The sequence below is a fragment of the Spea bombifrons genome, chromosome 3 (assembly GCF_027358695.1).
Source record: "Spea bombifrons isolate aSpeBom1 chromosome 3, aSpeBom1.2.pri, whole genome shotgun sequence".
Lineage (NCBI taxonomy): Eukaryota > Metazoa > Chordata > Amphibia > Anura > Pelobatidae > Spea > Spea bombifrons.
The window spans coordinates 92,286,463-92,307,822 of NC_071089.1; the positions used below are offsets into that span (position 1 = coordinate 92,286,463).

General features: G+C 37.8%; 1 protein-coding gene across 1 annotated transcript in view; it reads right to left on the minus strand.

Annotated features, from left to right (window-relative positions):
- LOC128483234 (schwannomin-interacting protein 1) overlaps window positions 1–21,130 on the minus strand; it is a 147,639-nt gene extending 126,509 nt beyond the window's left edge. Inside the window, exon 1 of the mRNA XM_053459346.1 lies at window positions 20,943–21,130. Coding sequence (XP_053315321.1) covers window positions 20,943–20,951 — 9 coding nt within the window. The 5' untranslated portion in view covers window positions 20,952–21,130. The remainder of the gene's footprint in view (window positions 1–20,942) is intronic.
- Between the last annotated feature and the right edge of the window lie 230 nt (window positions 21,131–21,360).

Below are 21,360 nucleotides of genomic sequence, written 5' to 3' on the forward strand. Positions count from 1 at the left end.
CAAATTATATGTTTCTGGAAGTACCATTCTGCATGCCCTTATTTGATGATTTAAGAAGGAACCGTGTGGTGGTACCCTTTCCAGTTCAGGGTCCTGGGCAGCTGCCTATTTTGCCTATGTCGTATGACTGGCCCTGCAGAAATGATTTTCCTCCTATCTAGCCAGTATGATATTTTGTACTATATACTGTATAGTGTTTCTTTTTGACATAAAAAAAAATCTAAGTTATATATGCCCTGCTTTAAAACAAATAAGAATTAGAGAGGGGAAGTCAGGTACAAACAGAAGCATAAAGCTGGATTCGAGTATCTGAAAAAGTATCTCCAGTAATGAGCAGCAATTCTCATACACTATAATAGAAAAATAAAAATTACAAAAAGACTACAAAAATGTGGTACATTTATCTCAGGTAATAGAGTTCAGCCCATGGAGAGAAATATATGTTTATGATCCCATCAATACTATAAAATATCAACCACCACAATAATCTAACTTCATCCTAATCAATAACGCTCTCAAGGTCATTTAATTTATTGTAATAACGAGCTTTAGAACATCCCAAGACACAATCAAATTCCCCAGCTCATTATCACTTCGTAAATGTTTGAAGCACCAGCAAAACAATCAAATTAGAACAAAGCCTAATAAATTGAATTGCTTTTGTAGATACTAAAAATAATGGTGAGGGGTTTATCATAGAGGTGGCGTTAATGTGAAGATGATGTTATTAATGTTATTACAATGTTTACATTCTGTAGCCGATGTTCGTAACATGATTACAAACTGACACCAATAAACATTGTATTAAACTTGAGAAACCTGGTGAAATTAGTAGACGGAACATTGGGATCCATGGATGGTTAACATACAACCCCTTAGCAGCTCAAATCTCTCCCACGCTAAAAATGCATAATGTCTATAGAGAGATCTTCCTGACATAGCATATTTAATCATAAATGTTATGTTGCTATATAAGGTAAGCATTCTATACACGCAACTATTCTTGTATATGATATAGACCAATAGTTCATAATGTTCGGTTTACCCTTTTTGTATGTAGACCTGAGGTATCTTTTATTAATCTGGTAATAATAAGATGTGTAAATACGTTGCCCCTATTTCCCCTGAGAGCTACTCACCTGATGCTGGCTATTTCAAGTTTGTAGAACTATAGGGGTAGTAGAAGTATTATTAAACACCCATCTACAGACATCAGACAAGCCAGAAGGCTTGTTTTTCCCTCAGAAATCTCATGGTGCTTCCACAACCACAAGGGATTCTGGGTAGGCGATAATTGTAGACCTTATTTGCATGCGCCTACCCGGAATCCCTTGTGGTTGTGGAAGCACCATGAGATTTCTGAGGGGAAAACAAGCCTTCTGGCTTGTCTGGTCTCTGTAGATGAGTGTTTAATAATACTTCTACTACCCCTTAAATTTAAGTGGAAGGGTTTCCATCACCTTTTACCCACCATAACTTATGTAATAGAACTATAGGAGAACACAGACAGGTGGAAAACTAAGTTTACAATGTACCATGCCTATCTGGATTTTAGTGCATATATGTGATAGGAAAGGCTGGGATTTATTCACTAAAGCAGGAGCTGGCAAGAGAAAGATGTGGTGTCAACTCAATGAATTCACTATACATGATGAACGTCATCAATCTCAACAATTTTCTATTACAAGAATGGCTGAGCTGGCTCTGTATAATGCAAAGTTGAATTGGTCAAGTGGCTTTCAAGATAATTCACTGATTTAACTATGCATTGTACATGGCCATCCTAGCTTATCTTTAAGCAGGAGATCCCTGAGATTGTACTTTCATAATATATAGTGAGGTCACGGTCCTGTTAGTATGTAGTCACTGTTTCATTATAGATACTCAATTTTGTTTGGGATATTTGCATGTTTTTATGTACAGTTACCGTTTATTCTTATAAATGGTTGTAGCTATGCCCCACCACCAGTGACCATCCCCCACACACATGTGGCCTACGTGACTACCTACATGTTCTCTCATTCAAATAATAGGCTTCCTGTTTGGTTTCCCGTGTCCTACCAGTTATGTTATCACCACACAAGACCAGTTATAACTCAAGGCTCAGAAAATGTAAATCTGGTTTACGTCTAAGAATGGATAGAGGCATAGTCACTAATCTTACCACAGGTGATTACATTATTACATTAGACCCAGTCAGTGCTAATTAATCTATTTTCTACAAAGTTAGAAGGACCCAATAGCGCCTTTGTGTCAAACTGTGGCGATAATTCTGACATTCAGTACCTCGGATGGTTACTTAGTACTGGCTGAGTCTGTCTCGACTCAACATGCATGAACGGTAAAAGTGTCAGCCAGTTGGGCATTACGTGAGTTACAAATGCAAGGCAAGGAGTGTACTGTGGAAAGAAAAGTTTAGAAAGGGAACTTTAATGCACAATTTTAATCATAAGTCCATAGTAAAACCATGTAATGCAACATTACTTTTAATATTTTGGGCAGGCTTCTAGTAGATTGGCGCTCCACATTTGCTCATAGTAGGCTGCACACAAATTTGTAAAAATATTCTCTCTAAAACCATACTCTTTGCACCTAAAATAAACTCAGGGAATACTGGAGCATGGCAATCAGCATATGTAAAACACATTTATATGACTTCATGAGGGAAGAGTGTAAATACAGTCAACAGTCCTCACGTCAAGGTGTAAATGCCACTTCACTAATTATACTTTTGTTTTACAGCTACTCCTCGGCATAATCAGAGTTTACAGAAACGTCTGTACTCCGCTAATCAGTTTCAGTGTTAATTGCTCTGAAAATAAGCACAAGTACATAACTAACTATTTCAAGCCTTCAAGAGTTATTCACTGATCTTTTTCGGTATTGTATTTTTATTAACATAATGAATGCGGTGTAACTGTTAAAAAACTGAGCTGGGATTTATGAAAGTTATATTATTGATACTTATATCCAGTGGGCACCGAGGTACTGCAAGGCAGGGAGTTGCTAGGCAACCATGTGATTGTACCCACACTGTTCATTTCTCCTTGCTATGTACATACTAGACATTGAATTCTTTCAATGCACTTGCAGCAGATGCAGATGTAATCACAAGTCAGAATCATAGGAATTATTTGATGACTGCTCTCTGAGGAAAAGCTCTGTAAAAAATCGACGCCCCTGGTTACAAAATAAGCAGATTGAGTTGGTTCAGACAAAAGAGACAGTCCAGCCACCCTGTGCACTTTAAATCATATGATCACTGAGTGGTCCCTTACATTTTTTGTTGTGCTCCCCTTACAAATGCATGGGGGGGTTCTAAAAAATCCTCTGTATACTTTTCCCATCCCCCTCCAATTTGGAGGTTCCTGTGCGCAGCCCAAATTTCAATGGGAGCGCTTTCCTGCCACTAATTGTCAGCCCACAGAGGAGGTGTTAAGCTACAGCTTCTCTTGAACATAAGTATTTTTTTTATATATTAATGTATATTTAAATACTTTACTTTAATATGCATTGTTTATGAGGATAATGTGGGCTGCATCATATGGAAACTAACAGACAGAACTGTTACATATTATTTGATGGGTGTCTGTAGGGTCCAGTTAAAGTCAGGCAGGTTTTAGCATCATCGAAGGAAAACTCATTTGAAGAGGTTCATTCCAAAAGATAAACCCTAAATAAAACACTCCATAGGCTTCTTCATTGCTCCATAGCCTGCAAGGTTATTAGAATGTTCTCCACATTGAGAAATAACACAATGCCTTTCACAGCGATTCTATAAACATTTTTATATAAGCAGGTTATGATGGACCATGCTGACCTCTAAACCATGCTTCATTGTTTTTTATTTGGACAGTACAGTAGTTACCTGTGGACTCACATCATATACGGGACCTGCTACACTGGGCTTACTGTCTTATAGTCTTTCAAATGTCTAGGTATATGAAGGAGTCCAAATAAATCACTTCCAACAAACTCTCTGTTTGGTGAATACATTCATTAGGATTTTAAGTCCTTTAACTCAGTACCAAAAATGTGAAATATATAGAATAATATGTCAATTAAGTAAAAAAAATGTTACCAATGTATCTGCTGGTACCATAATACCAACATGTGAGGGTGTTTACATTTCTTTTCTGTAAATGTGTATGTCCTCTGCCAGATGTGCAGCTATAATATTGGGTCACATGGTTGGACTTTACCTTCCCTTCCCTACGAGGCTAAATGTTGCCAGTCCTCCGGTGGAGGTCTGCGGTGAATTGTATTGGGATTACATTACTAATAATATTTTGTTGCCACAAAAGTATCTATTCTCCATTGTACCGGGTCCCGCACAGTCATAATGGTTCCACATCAGACAAACCATGATAGAATCATGTCAGCAATGGAAAACTCACACCTTATTTTCCACAAAATCACGTTGAACCAGATTAGTAGCAGAATTATTTCCAAAGTTCAAAGAGGATATTTCATTCTGTATAGTATACTCCACTGCCCAACTAGAAAGGCAATAGAAAACTTCCATCCTCTAAATGTTTAGTATAATACTGATCCTAATAGAATTTATTAACTTGACTAAGGAGATCACACAATTAAGCGTTAAGGCATGTCATCTTTAAATTGGATAGATATGGTTAACTGATGAAGGTTTGAGTTTTTACAGGAAAACCACAAGGACACTAGATTTCTGTATCTGTATATGTTTGGCTATCTATCGTAATACTTGGTGAAAAGGTCCACCGTGTATACATATGACATCATACCTGAACCAAAATATCGTATTTTTAGCTATGATCAATAGACCTATAGAAATATGTTGTCTAACGATGTAGCAGTTTGATAGAATTCTTGGTTGTCTGGTAATTATCATAGGATGAGTTTCCATAAATTCCAATTAGAGGAAAACTGGTTCTTGTTCGTTAAGAATCCTGACAGCAAGTTCCCAGTCTTTTGATGGCTCACACACATAATATGGAAATATTTTAAGAGAACTATTCAGATTTATTCTTTGAAAGCAAAGAGCTAGTTTTTATGAATAATTCACAAACAGCCAAAGATAAATGCTTCAACTTCCACATGTAAATGAAAAAACAGAACCCTGGAGCCTTCAGCCATTTTTTTAATAGTCTGTTTCACATTGAACTGTTTTTCTCTGGGGTTATTTCTTTTATAAATGAGCAATCAGTAAGAGCATATGCAAATTCCACCAGTTACATAAAAGCAAAACGAAATCTAATTTCATCATGTTTTCATTAAAATTGTACATTAATTTTTCACATGAATCAAATTGTTCAATACAAGTTATAAACAATTTATAAAAAATAAGTTTATAATTAGGTGCTTTATAGTTCAACCAGGCCTTCAGTTGCCGGACTATGATTCTCATCATCCTAAACCAACATCTGACTCTTTATATCTATTTTTTCTATTCTAGTCTTTTCACTGTACTGATTCTTTTCCATCAGGTTTGCTAGAAATGCAATTCTATGCACCATAGAAGGTTGAAACATTCGCCAAGCTCACTTGTGTAGAGAATGCATGTATAACATGAACAGTTTAGACATTTCAATGACAAATTAACTTAAATAAATCAGTAATAAGGCAAAATGTGTATACAGATTGTTGTAGAAGTAGTTGTCTTAGTTCTACATAATCTTACAATGGTCTTGCCCCTGTATAAGCAGGACTCCGAAAATACTGCAAAGAACAAGAGAAAAATGTCCTGCACTATTCTAAAGTGTGGTGCTCAATCAATATAAATTTCAATAATAAATAATAAAGTATACCCACATGTGACTATATAAATATAAAAAAAATTGTATAGACATATATTAATACATAAAAAGTGGAGAAAATTCAATATATAAACACCAATACGATAAATAAGTACTTAAGTTCAAAGAAGTCCACTTAAAAGGATATTCAACAAATAACAAAATAATTCATCCAAGGGTTAAATGTGCTTTCTGGGAGTCGAATATCTTACTTGTAAGTCTGACAAGCCTAGTTTTAGATGGGTCATACTGAATGCTCAAGCCCTCACCAAGTCTAATTCATCAATCACGTTATTTATATATTTTTTTCTCTGACACAAATGCATCATCAATTTGGTGTGATTGATTTTTTTTAAGTTTCTTATCACTTTGTGCTGTTTTAACTTTATTCAGAGAGAAGGATAAATGAATGTTGATATTACCATGAGCCGTATCATTTACCAGCTTTGCAAAGAATGTTTTTATGTGGTTTCTAAAATGTGTTTTGATCCAGTAAATTATAATCACAGGAAATGTATTTGTATAGCCTAATCCTTCTATTTGAAGGCTGACATCATAGTATGTGGTTTACATTGGAGGTACGGCCATCATCAATACGGTCTGGTGGTTTTCTTTAAAATTTTCAATACATACAGTAAGTGACTTGCTGTCTTCACAATATATGCCTGCGGTGGTCCATTGGAATAGTTGCTTAGTAACAATTGATTGTTTAGGTAAGCTGCGATAGTAGATGATAAATTGTTCACCAACCATACTGACACGCAGTGCTTAAGCTTGGAAGCAGGATGGGGGACCTGAAGCTATTCAAATGCTATTTGATGACACCTTCCATTTCTTTATTATATTTATTATGATTATTTATAGCTTAATCCTGACATTGTCTTACCTAAAGAGGGGTTAGATGTAGCCCAAAACTGTTTTGAGGTTAAGTAATGTGTGGGTATGGGGGGTTAAAATGTATTTTATTGTATATTTGGGTACAATGTGTTTAGTATGCATGTGTAAGGCATCCAGTTAGTCCATGCACCATAAAATCTTTTGTTGGCAGATGAGACCCATTTGGCCTATCCAGTCTACCTATTTTTCCCATAGAGACTCAGACCTTAATCAGCCCTTGGTCTTGTTGTAGATTGAGATAATTTAGTGATACCCCGTGCATGTTTAAATTCCCATGCTATATTAACGTGCACTGGGAGGCTTTCGTTCCGATATGGTGAGACTGCACTGATTGCTTGTGGACATTGTTTTGTATTTATTTACTTGATGCCCCTGAAAACCGTAAACTAAATTATGTTTAAGGATTTTCATGAATTTAAGAATAATTTCTTAACTGCTAAAAAACCAAATCTATTTCCTTTGCAATAATAACATTTTTTAAATTAAATTGTTTATGGGATTTTAAAAAACCTCAAGTTTATTATATGTATATTATGTTACATTGCAATTCCTCAGAACCCAAGCAAAATAGTATTTTCTGTATCTGACATGTATGCAATGAATATGACAAAATGTCAGATATTAATAAACTTTAACAGTTGGATATCTCCCGAGAACTTAAAATGCTAATTCTTTTATTATTTTGTCAGTCTGTTATTCCATACTATTTATATCTAGGATGATTTGGTGAGATGCATGCAAACATACAACAATAATAACATTTTGTCTTAAAATTCATTGTGACAAACATATTCTAAATTTAAGATTTTTAGTATGACCTTGCATTGCAACAGTTTGTAGGTAACATTAAATGGGCAGGATTTAAATAAAAACACTTATTTCCTAATGACTGCATCCAAACACATGAAGATTTTGCACACAAAATAATAATTTAAAAAAATACTAGGCAGAGGTGTACTCAGGAGAAGGCTAACACCTTTCTTGGCCAAGAGGTATGTAAAGCCAAGTGGCCACCTGCCCCCACTTACACACTCACTCTAAATCATTTACACACAGACCCACACACACTCACTCTAACGTATGCATATTTCTATCACACATGCTTACTCCAGCACACATGAACTGCACCACCACAAGAGCAGGGATAAGGATGATAAGATGGCCCTGGCTCTTTAAGGCCGTTAGCCTCCTAAAGGCGTAAGTACAGCAGCTTGCTGGAAATACGTATCTGCACATTATGTTTTTAAGTTCACGTAGTATGCGGCCTGGCATATCCAACCGGGGCAGCATATTGCAGCACCTGATCTACCTCTGGAGTGGCTGATCAGGTGAGTATGGGGCGCTATTGGCAGTGGTTCACCGGCATTTGTCTGGTGTGTCAGATGGCCAGTCTAGGCCTCACCACCACTCACCTTGCATCTTGAGCCTGTGCATGCTACGACTTACTACCATATATCTTCAATGAGTGCACAATAAAACTGGAGTAGCCTGCAGTAGCCCACAAGAAATGTATACACACTCCTAAATAAAGAAATATTAGTATTTATTCAATTTTAACATATAAATGCCCCAAATATAAACCAAAATTTTAACTCTTAGGCATAAAAGGGGGTTTTCATCAGGGCAGCATACAGTGTTGCCATTTTTTGGCATGTATGCTACCCTAAAGAAGTCCCATTCTATATTGGTATATATTTTTAGGCTTTTTTAAATACTATTTTCTTATTTTGTAGTATGCTGGACATTATCTTTTTTTGTGTACTCATATGTTTTACTAGATAAATATGCAGGCTAACTTCCCATAAAAAAATAGGTGGCCTCAAATGACTCTGAGGGGTTGGGGGACAAGATTATATTTTTTCAAGTAGCTATCTGTCACGGCACAGCGTACAGAGGAGACTCCGTAGTCAGGTAGGACTGCAGGGATGGTCCAGAGAGCCGAGGTCAGGATACCGGAGAGCAGGAAAAACGAGGAGCAAGCCGAGGTCAGGATACCGGAGAGCAGGATAAACGAGGAGCAAGCCGAGGTCAGGATACCAGAGATCAGAATAGTCAAAAACAAGCCGAGGTCAAATACAGGAATCAAGCAGAGGAACGCTATCTGGGTGCTAGCACAGGGCATAGACGACCATCAGAAGGCAAGGTCTTAGTGTTCTGAAGTCTCTTAAGTAGGCACAGGAAGTTAGGCACTAATTGGAGATCTCCCGCCAAAATTTCAAAGTGCCGTTACGTCACTTCCTGCGCGGCCATCTTGTGGTTGGCGATTGCGTAATCGTCCTATATAAGCAGGTGCAGTTTCCTCGGGCGCCACTAGGTGGCGTGAAGAAGAACGCGTCCGGACACCAGAGCTGGACCTGTGAAGCTGCTGGGAACGCGACGTGGAAGAGGTAAGTTCCCCTTCCATCTGCAGCGGCTGTCTCTGCTGCGCAGAAGCGGGAGGTCTCCCCCTTCTCCGCGGCGGCTGCGCCTGCCCTGCAGAAGCGGGGGGTCTCCCCCTTCTCCGCGGCGGCTGCGCCTGCCCTGCAGAAGCGGGGGGTCTCCCCCTTCTCCGCGGCGGCCGCGTCTGCTGTGCAGAAGTGGGGGGTCTCCCCCTTCTGCGCGGGGACCGAGGTTGCCGTGCGGGAGCAGGGGGTCTTCCCCTACCTCGCGGCGGCTGCTGCTGCCGTTCAGAAGCGGGGGGTCTCCCTCTTCTTCGCGGCAGCTGCGGCTGCCGGACCGAAGCGGGGGGTCTCCCCCTGCCTCGCGGCGGTTGCTGTTGCCGGCCGGGGGACCCAGCGGGTCTCCCTGCCGGTGGTGTGACACTATCATAATAAAAAAATATCTATTTATTTTAATTTATAACCCATTTTGGAAAAGTGCCAGCATCACATACGAAATGTTTTAAGCCTCTCTGTTTACTATATTTTATAGGTGATGGTTCTTTTTATTACGCATTAAAAGCATATGCATTGTAGAATTCTACTACTTTAGCTCAAAATTTACATGTAGATACACTTACACCATGGATATCACTCAGCAGAATTCAAGAAGAGGACAGGATCATGCTGTTCTGTATGACGTTAAAAACAGAATGATCAGTATTAATCATTTATTTCCTAACCCTGCACCGTTTAGTAAAGAATTAAAAAAAAACTAGTATTTCTTTTTTTTTTTTTTTTCTTCCCTAGGAGACACAGGGAGGGATGGGAGGGGATAAATTTGTGAATACTGTGTATTTGCTTTTATTGTATTTAATTATTTGATAAAAGAAATAAAGAGTATTTAATTTAAAAAAACATGATAGTATTCTGACTCCCATGGATACATTCCATAATGTTTTTATCAGTTGTTACAAAAGTCAAACACATTTATATTGGTTAAATATGTGATTCATGGAAGAACAAAAATATGTTTTCTATAGATTCAAACAGAAACATATCCTAGTATGACCAGTAGGGAAAGTGGAGAAGCCACCATGTTTTAATATTTTTGGGTGTCTAGAGTATGTTACTAAATAATTGAATACCAGCCCCATATTTCATGGTACCATTTTTGGCAAACGTATTTAAATAAACTACTGAAAACAACAGAGAAATTACTTTCACAGAAGGTGATAAACATTGCAAAAATGTGTAGCTCTCCTAATAAACAATTTAGAGATAAAATGTAAGAGAGGGTGAGAGAGGGGGACGTGTGTGTGAGCTGAATGGATTATTAAAGACAGTGAATGTCTATATATACAGTATATGTGTAAGTGTATATTGTTAGAGTGGCTGTGTGTATGTTAGTGTATTGTGTATGCATGTACACTATCTCGACAAAAATACACATTGCATATTTACGAAGATGAAGATTCTTCGTGTTGTGCTTTTTCGTCTTCATGTGCGTTTATCCACCACCATATTAGTTTATTCAGTATTCGGGTTCAACAACATTCGTGTTTGTTTTCCTGTTCTCACGAATACGAATAAGTCTAGTTCTTACTGCACACAAATGCAGGACAGTGGGGCAGCTACATGGGGCAGCAGCAAAAAAATTAGGACTGTTCCATGAAAACCTGGGAGGTATGCCATTTGTATTAAAAATATAGTTGCTCCTCAGAAGTACTCTATGGAATGCACATCCCACAAACAAGTCATAGGAGTGCTGGGCTTTCAATAAAGAGATTTGATTTTGACTGTTTTACGTGACATCAAAGAAGCAAGAGGCACTCACTAGTGCAAACCAGGCCTGGACTGGCCATTTGGCACACCAAGCAAATGCCTGGTGGGCCTCTGGCCAGCATCGCTCCATACTCACTGATCTCACCGTATGTGCCTAGAAGTTGGATACTCCCAACCAAACACTCCATGAGTAAAAAAACATAACTTGAGATCTCTCATATACACTTAGTGGCCACCAGGGCCATCTTGTCATCCTCAGTCCATCCCTGGCACAAACTCCAAAGCACTACTACTACTGTCAGTCTTTAGCCAGATATCCTTTAGGTACAAAAGTATCTTAAAAGGAAACATTATTGATACGCTTGGAAGTGCATTATAAATATTACTAGCATAATTTAATCATATTCCCAAAGAAGACACAATCTTTTTAAGCTATTAATGTCTCTTTCACTGTATTTTCAGTAACTGTCAAAGTACATGCAATTACACTAGTAATTTACTTGTCAATTGAAATGACAGGCATGTAATTTATTTATTTCTTCCTCATCAGTGAATTACAGTTATTGCCGCTGCTATAGTTCTGTTTTTAGTTTTATAGAAGAATGAGTAAAATATAAAATCAGTGACATCTCACAATCCAATTTAGAGTCTTAGTTAGGGGTTTCACCTGGACAGTCCTGTAATTAAGAGGTAAGTCCTGGGTTCCCTCTAAGCTGCGACCGTACACGTTTTGCAACCAGCGCACAAAGGAAATTTATGTGCACGCAAAAGGTTAGCAGGAATGGACTACCGGTATACTGGGAAATTTCCCGGTAGGCTGCCCTCCCTGGGGCTGATCTTGAAAATGGCCATCTAATTATAAGTGTGGCCATGGCAGCCAATACAGCTGCCGCCACAAAAGAGATTCATGCAATTGAAGCACAGATCTCCTCTTACTGGACATTCACAGCTAGACCACACAACAGACTGCCAGACTAAGGGAAGGGTATGAAGATCATGGGAAAGTAATGCTGGGTACACACACACACACACACACATTCTTACAACATACACTTACACATATGTAACTTCATAGATTGCTTTTATGTTTGTATTATTTTAAAACATGCAATACAATTTTATTAGCCATGAGAGAGAGGCTATGCCAAAGTGACTCTAGCGTATGTATAAACACATGTTCTGCAGACAAATCTAAAGTTCTACTGAGAACTACAAAACATAAATTTAAGCCAATATATCTGATTTTACTTATCATATATCTACACAAAAATCTGAAACAGTGAAGCTACACCCATGATAACACCCGTGACCACACTACAGCCACACCTAGGCTCAATTCTCAAAGAGTGTTGAGGAAATGGCACAGCAAACTGTGGCAACCCTAGCCCTGTTAGATATGTAACATAGGCCCCTAGGGAACATGGAGAAAGCAGGTCCTAGGGGAGCACTAATGGCTTCTTGGTGCACAACTAGGTACTCCAGTTGCTAGTGGAATTTGATGCTATCTTATCGTTGACTTATATGACAACAAATGGCAACTTAGGACCCAGCATATTCTGTTACACCTATCTTCCGTGACCACTCGACTAATCTGATAACATTAAGCAAATCTCTCCACATATTTTATTTCTTCCAACTATGGAAAATTATGGGATCCATGTGAAGTTTGAGAGATTTAGAAGGAACCTTAACTTTGCTCTAGCCGGTATTTGGTAAAATTGCAATATCATGATGGTTAGTTTTAGTGGGAAGATGAATTTACCATAATGTATTTTGTTAATGTAAATCTAGAGAAAATGTTGGTGTTCATTATCTTTTGACAAATTAAAAAATCAGTGCCCGAATATAAGTACTGCGCTAGAAAAAAATAGAGAGTTGAGAGGTATGCTGTATTGACACTTGAAACCCTTCAAGAGATGCTGGCCTTTGCATGTACTTGTTTCCATGTGCTATATAATAAATCAGGCCAAAGCGTAGGATAATCAAAGGAAAGTCTAAGAAAAATATCAGTGTTTGGGTACTACATTAAAGGGGCACTCCAGCCATCATATACATCTTAATGCATACAATAGCTGAGAGATGCTTTTAAATTTACATGGTGTGCTCCCCAACCCCTCTTTGCATGTGATACCGCCAGTCAGCCCCAGCGCTTGCTCAGGGAACATCATACTCAAAGCAGCCAATCAGCCGCAATAATCCGCAGAGCATGAAGGCAGCTGCGGCTTCCCCTTATGATTAAAAGTTTTAAAAGGTCACCCTCAAAATACTTTACTTCCACAAAGGATATTCTATGGTTAATCTGATACTGACAGCCTTAACAAAGAAGAATGCACAGTAAAAGGTTGAAATGTTATCACATATTTTAAACTGCAATATAAATGGCAACTAGAAGAAAAGTTACACTACACTATAATCACAAAGCACACAATCATTCAAACCTCATTCAGGGTCACTTCACAGACTGCAATTGAGTCTCAACTAAATGTATTTCATAATTCAGGCAGGGAAAGGTACAAAGAACAGTTGGTGGTGTAATTAGGCAAGAATATTTTTATAACCTTTGAGTTTCCATGACAATTGACCAGCAAGTTCTAACAAAGATTATAAATTGGAGGCACTTTAGTCTACACTGCTTATAAATCTGGTTTAATTGTCCTTCAACACAAACATACATACTCAAAGCAAATACTAATATTTTACTACACTTTTTAGTGTACATCAAGTTGAGTCCAATCTAGTAGTGGGTGTAGACTCTCAGATTCCAAACCAGATGCCAAGAGTAATATAAATTGCTTCTCTGGAACCTGCTTTGTGACTTTCGAAATTCTGAGATCACAATATGTACAGCACGCTCACTTGTATAAACTCTTAGGTCCTCAGGATAACCTACAACTCCTGGAGTAGGGATTCCTTACCCACATAAGTGAGTGGCACTTGGGTCCAATTCAGGAACACCTAGCTGGTCACCATATGGTGCACCAGCATCTAAAAGCAGATAGCGAATGCTTTGCATGGACATTTTTAGTTCATAGAACATAAAAAAGTGTTAACTGTTTGCAAAAACCAATATTTGTAATTAAATATCAACAAACGAATATTCATAAGGTTTCACGTGACAGGAATGCCACAAAGGTTTCTGGCATAATTGCTTTTTTTTAATATTCTCAGCATCACGATGATAAATCTGCAGTCAATCCAAAGCGCAAGAAAAATTACAGTGACTTTTCATTATGCAGGAGGAATGGCGCACATCTATCATCTGCTTGCTTCTGCTTTAGTTTTAATTACAACGCTTCACTCACCAATGTGAATTCAAGTCATAAACCTCTAAAAAAAAGCAGGTTTTAATTTGCAGAACAGCAGTTAAATGCTTGGCTTCAATGCAGCTGATTTACAATAAAGATAGAATGTTTTAATATCATAAATTACACAAAATCAGGTACTCAGTGTGTTTCCTTGCTATAAAAACTGACATCTATTCTTCTGTGGGAGTTAACAGGGCCTGGGAGCATTAAGTTGAGGGCAGTTGGTAGAAACTGTCAAACAAATAGAAATGACTGTTAGTTAATCGTTTTCTTGCACAAGTTAGTGTCGAGAGATCAACACCTCCTGCCATGAAAATTATTATCAAACAGCAACTCTGGAATCAATACTTGATTTCATCATAGAAAAAATAACTAGCTTAATATTACTAGTTTACAAGATATATACGATTCTTCATATAAGTAATTTACGCTACTTTTTCCTATATACCGTATTATAAATGTGTATTTGAAGCTAGCCACTCCCAAGAAGTCAAATATAGAATTCCAGGGATAGAGATGAGGTTTACTGTCATTTGTTCTCAATGAGGGATAAACCCACAAGGGATCTTCACTGGGTCCGCACACCTCTTCCACAGCTGTGGATGTCCTATAAACGACTGCTTGTGTTTTCAGAAGTGAATTTTTTTAAGCACTTCCCAGATAAATTACTATTAATGTTATTATTATTATCTTCTATCTATACAGCACCATCAAGCTACTAACTAGAAATGCACAAGAAAACTATGGGGAAAAAGTATTAACTTGACCAGAATAAGTCCTCTAACTACATGGGTTTTATGTACTCTCTGCCAAGTTGGTGCCTTTCTACTTTTCGTTGGCCTCATTCAGTTTGGAATTTTTGCATGGGAATCACTGTGTAATATAACTAGTTTTTAGCATGATGGGGCTAATTATTTTGTAGTGGTGTTAAAATACTTTGAATTCTTTTTGGATTCAAATTTTCAGCTTTAGTTGTGAAGTCATCACATCTCAGTGGTTTTATTTAATTATAATGATTTAATCATACAGCTGAGAATAAGCTGTGTAGTGGGGAGAAGTAAGTATGGAAGCCCTATTATGGCAAATTCTGTTTGACCTTAAGAAAGTTCAAATTCAAAGCCAATAATGCAAGTTCAATAAAAGCATGGCTGCGGAGAATTACAGGTGGCGTTCTTAGGCTCTGGGGTACAGTACCAGGAAAGCATGGTGGGTTGTTGCCCCTACAGCTTATCTCTCAATCATCTCACTTTAAGCAAGACAGTCTCCCCCGCATGACCACTGGGCTAAGCATTCAACAATGAAAACATTTAACCTTGTTCACCGCAGCCACAATAGCCTACAGCGCCCATTATGTGTAACCAGGAATAGCTTGACAATATTCTGCTAGGGTAACAGAGCCTGCCTATGCATTGTATAGGATAACATATACCTGGTCTTTTTAAAAATGAAAAAGATAGAGGCATCAGCTGGCACTAGTCGTGTAATACATAGAATGCCAATGTTTTTGCTTTGCTTAGGTCCATCATGGTATCATATGAAATATTTTATCATGGCATTGCTGTTAGTTAAATATATTTAAATTCCAGACCATCAGTTCTTGAATGCAAGCATAAAGATGTAGGCCATGAATTCCATTACCTGACGCATCTGAAAAATCCATTATACTAAGACAATAATCGATGCTTTGTACAGTCTGTCGCCCTGGGCTGTGTTAAGCAAAGAGAGATTTTCAGATACGATACAGGTATAAAGTGCATAGAACATACATAATAAAATAAGGAAAATATCCTCAGGTTGAACAGAAATCCATCAAACAAAATCCAACATAGAAATTATCATATGAAATGGCACTTTATTTGCATATTTTTCCTTTACTTGAAATGGATTTGTTTTACCCCAATACACCTTCATTTTTCCTCCTGTGACTGCAATTCCTTCATCTCAGTAGACATTTTCCAGATTGGATCTGGGCTGTCAGGTTTTAAAAAATGTCTTGGTTTACTTCTGCTCTGGGTTATCATTTTGTGGCATATTTACCCAAATGTACTTCAATTCACTCCTTCTGCCTCTGTATATACTAGTCTGCTACCACCCAGCATTTATACGCAAATCAACAGCAGGCTAGGAACCTCTTATAAACAAAAGTCCCAAAGAGGACACTGAGGGGATTTGGGAAGCAGCAGATATAGTCAATATATAGATAAGACTGACCTCATGATGATACTGGAGCAATTTGTAAAATGTGGTGCAATCACCATGGAAACAAATTGTTTTGGCACACAGCACTATTCCGCTAAAATATTTGGGCTCACCTGTCTTTTCTTAAACTGCAAGAAACCAACTGTGAAAACTCAGTACTCTAAGCCCCACAGACATCCAGTCATACTGACCACTATCTGCCAGCCTCACATACACACATAACACACACAGTATTCTCTACTAAGAGATACCCACACAAGCATACACATCACACAGCTCAGCAACACGGATTACACTCTCTGCACACTGCTCTCAGACACATAACACTCTGAACCCTGTCTCAGCCACACCGGTGTCCATTCAAACACACATACTACTCTCATACTGACCACTTCCAGCCACACCAACACTCAGCCATAACTCCTATAGTATTCTCACACACACACAGAGACTATTCTTAACCATGGTCACACCACTGTGCATTTAAATACTCATCCTAACGAATGCATGCAGTAGTCTCAGATAACACACAACATAAACATCAGACATCTCAAACACACGACACACAGCCACAGACATGCCATTCTTATCCACGGACATACACACACACACAACCCCTTGATCAGCTTACCTGTTTGCGGGTATTCATTAGTCTAGGTTGGGATCACATGACATTGCTTGCCTTTATTATGGGAAGGCAGGCTTGGAGCAATAATTTCAGGATTCTCTCAATCATAACACAATCAGGCCCTGATTGGGATAGGTTTTTAAACATTAACCCTTAACACTGAATTCCAAGTTAACTTTTCTGTCTAGTTTGGAAATCCATTTTTTAAAAGCTGAGCTGTTTCCTCCCTACAGCTCTCTCTACCGCCTGTGACCTCTCGTCTAATTCCTGGTTTACTCATCATTCTGTACCGCAAGAAGGAAGTATACCATTGTACAGTCTCCTACAGAGCAGGATAGTCATTGAATAACCATCTCGAAAACATCTGCAAACAAAGCAAAACCATCAAAAACGTCTGCCTCCTCAAACATAAAATCGTCATGCAGCTGTGTATAAATTCTAATGTTCACTTATATTTTCTTCTCTCTGCATCAATGTGCAACTTTGAATTGTAAATACTCTCCAGGACTTGGGAACAAGAAAGATTTCAACTTTGATTTGTTCCTCATAAAACATCTACTAAATAAATTTAGACTGAAAGCAGTCATTTCTGTTTGTCACCGAAGAAAGAAGAGCATATAAACTGCACAATAATGTTTTTTTTATAGAGGTAATTATTACTGTATATCATATACCTACTCCCCCATAATGTTATGCATACAAGAAAGATTTGTTAAGGAATCTAATTCCATGATTTGGAATTGAAAAATTGAACACAAGTAGGGTACGGTTATTAACCTATTACATACTTATGTACAATCAAGCCATCTAAAGGACTATGATATATAAGGAGCAGCCGGAGCTTGATAGCAAGCTGCTCTTCGCTGTTCTACAAAACAAAGTTCAGGATTTGTGTTCAAAAGCTTCTGCTGTTCAATGAGACCATTCTGCACATCCCTACTATGGTAACCCTTATGTTAGACCAAAGAAAGGGGATTTTATTGGTGCCACATCGGGACATGTTGTGTGCCAAGAGTGAGAAGACAGCATTTTTTTATCAAGAGTTGTGTTCAGATGTGAACCATTGCCTGGATATTCTTCTAAATACTCTAATCTTCTGTATACTTAATGTACAAGCATTCAGAATCAAATAATTCGATATGAATCTCAAACTTGCTCAATGTTGAATTTAAAGTAAGAATGTTTTTTTCAGAGATTAGAAGGCCTACTCGCAATGGAATGTTCTTTCTCCATTCTCTCAGCACCTGAAGTACAATTTGCTTTCAGTGAGAAACAAAGTGTTCGATGGTAAACAAATGTTCTAAAAGTTTAATGAACCTCACATTGTGAACTGGAATCTTTTCTGTTGCCAACACTTTGAAAACATTGCTTTTTAAGGCAACATGACCAGGGTAAGATTCAACAGCATCAAAGTTTAATTACCATTTTTCTCTAGTAGACTGCTGCTGATATGCATCTCTGTATCATACCTTTGAATTAATGCTAAGCAAAATATACTGATGTTTTATGAATAAATAGTAATGGAAGCGATGAAAAAAGGACATAAAATATTAAGTTTACAGCAGTCTCTGAGCATCTTGTCGGATCATTATTTTTCAACACTTTTCACTAAGGGTTGTCAAACCAGCGCTGTAAAAGTGATCTCCCAGATTCACTGTCATTAAGAATATCTTGCGGAAAACAGAATAAAGAAAGTATAGCTCTTTGTTGGTTGAAAATATAAGTCTAGTCTCCTGTGGAGGAGGGCAGAGCTTGAGCGAGGGAAGAAAAAGATTTTTTCTTAAACGCAACCAGAATATTGGTTATAGATATACTGTAAGAGATTAACATAACGTGCAATTATTTATTATTTAAATCCATGTGAATGGTTTGGATTTCTATGCCCAGATCTCTGCATCTTTAATGGGATACACAGGATAGTATAGTGAAAAAAATCAAGTACAGTAACAGAAATTAAGCTACCTTTACCTATATTTTTCTTTAAAAAAAATGAAAAAAGAGGCCCCTGCTAATATGAACTTACATTTTAAATAAAAGTGGAAATGGGTATCCACAGAATTATTCTCAAAGCTCATTATTCTCAGCTGTATTTACAACCAAGGTACCCCTAGAAATCTTATATTCTACCACCAATGAAAAACAAATGGGCAATTGCCTCATTAGCCAGGTATACAGTGCGGTATATGTGACTGTTACCAGATCATTCATGTATCTTGTGTGCCTAGATCTAGCATTACTGAAAGTAGACTACCTGGCATAGCCAAGGCACTTCCAAAACTTCCATTTCCTGACATTAGATCTGATTTTTTATTAATCTTCACACTTCCTCTTATCTTTTCTGTTATCTACCCTATATTTTTACTCCCAGTTTACTGTGGCTCTTCAGCTGTTCCTTGACGTGGCTTAGCTCTTGCTCTTAAGCTCTGTTCCGTCTCTTTGACTGTGTGTGTAGCCATCTAATTCCTTATTAATAGCCATCTACGCTGCCTTTAACATTCTCTTGATTTTGTTCATTGCCACTCTAAATTAAATTGAGTTTTCAACAGAAAGCTTTACTAATTGCACACAGATAATGAGCACCTCAAAATAGAGTGATTTTTCTAGATACGTGCCATGTGACAGCTGTGAAGTGTTGCATACCAATATGAATTATAAGATGTGAGGGCACACCAATAAATCAATCTCATAACCACAAAACCCTTTGCTTTGAGGCTGGAGGACTGTATCTGGATAATGGCCCATTGGCTTAACAACAATGATATAAAGCTTAAAAGATGATGTTTGCTTTCTACCTGACAGAAGGAACTGGCATGCCAAAAAGTCCAACAGAAATAAATTGAATACTTGCAGCACTGAGTGGTGTCAATGATCAATGAAGTGTCTCTTGGCAAACCTTTGAAGTGTCATAACCCAAGACCTTTCTGTTCTTAAGGGTTATTATGTCTCCATATAGACTGAAGGGTTTCCATTATTATTATTTCATAAAGTATGTGAATATCTGTATTGTTTTACTTTATCTAATTTGCGAAAAATATAATCTATCCGGTCTATTTATGTGGCATAGTCTAAGTACCACTTTCTTCTACAAACATTTTTCACTTCTCTATAGACATGGTTTCTGGAAAATACTGTGTAAATAAATACAAAAAAAAGTAAAAGTAATGGATCAAATAATTTAGCCCTCATCAATCTTTGTCAAAGAGCAGAACATTAAAAATAGACATGATTTATGTTTTCTTGTTCCACTAAAAAAGCGAACTGTTTAACCATCCCAGATAACATATATGAATGGCCATTAATCAATTGTAATTTGTAATTATACTATACACACAGTATCATTAGGTATAATTTATTTATACATATATATATATATATATTACTCACATTACTATATATATATTATATATAATATATATATATATATATATATAGTATTGGTCTGGATTGTTTTACATTTTAATTGAAACACACTGTTGATACAAAAAGGCAAATTTTTACAGCTTCCAGAAGAAACAAAACAGTTATCCCTCCACCATGCATATTTAATCTATTTTCACACTTGCCTCCTATTGAAAGCAGCTGGCCAGAATACAAACTGCCCTACTTGTGGTAGGATTGTCAGGGTACCTGGGATGAACTGAACTCCATCACAGTGCTTTATAGAAAATAAACAGCATCATACCTGTAAGACATTTTACACCCTGTCCCCACATCTACAGCTGAACACATTTCAGCTGTGAAATCAGCCACATTACCTGCTTCCCCTCCACTGATCTGCTAATACATAAGGATAAATACTAGCATTTAACTCCCAGACCATGCATGCATATCACTAGTACAGCAAGCTCCATTAGGAATACCTATACCTACACCTATGTGTTATCTGCTGACAACTTAGACAAGAAGCAGCCAGCTCCCAGGAGCCACCCTTGACATTTTCTTAATTCAGTTAATGAAAATCTCCAAAGTGTCTTATTTAGGGAAAGATATACATTACCAAGCGCATGATGGAATTCCTGGGTAACCTGTGGGCTATAGGAAGAGCTGATGCTTGCCTCTCCTCCTCTGGACCACTGGGCTGGATGTGCTTGCAGATGTGTGCCAGATGAGTGTGAGATAGCAGATCCTGTACTAAAGCTCATTCAAGGCATTAGAGATCCCAGGAACAAGCCACTGCTGGCCCCTCTCCAGCCCAGCACTGAGTCTTGTGGTAGTGAGATGAGGGCAGTGATGTAAGGGAACCTGAGTATTCATGCTACTGATTATTCTAGGAGCTCTGCAGCTCAGAGCTGGTTAACCTCTTCATTCCTTGTGCAGTCTGCAGAGCTCTGCTGTCTAACTCCTCTTACCTGGAGAATAAGCACCAGACAACATCTGGAGCTTCAGCTGCTGTGGATTACAACTCCCATCCAGCT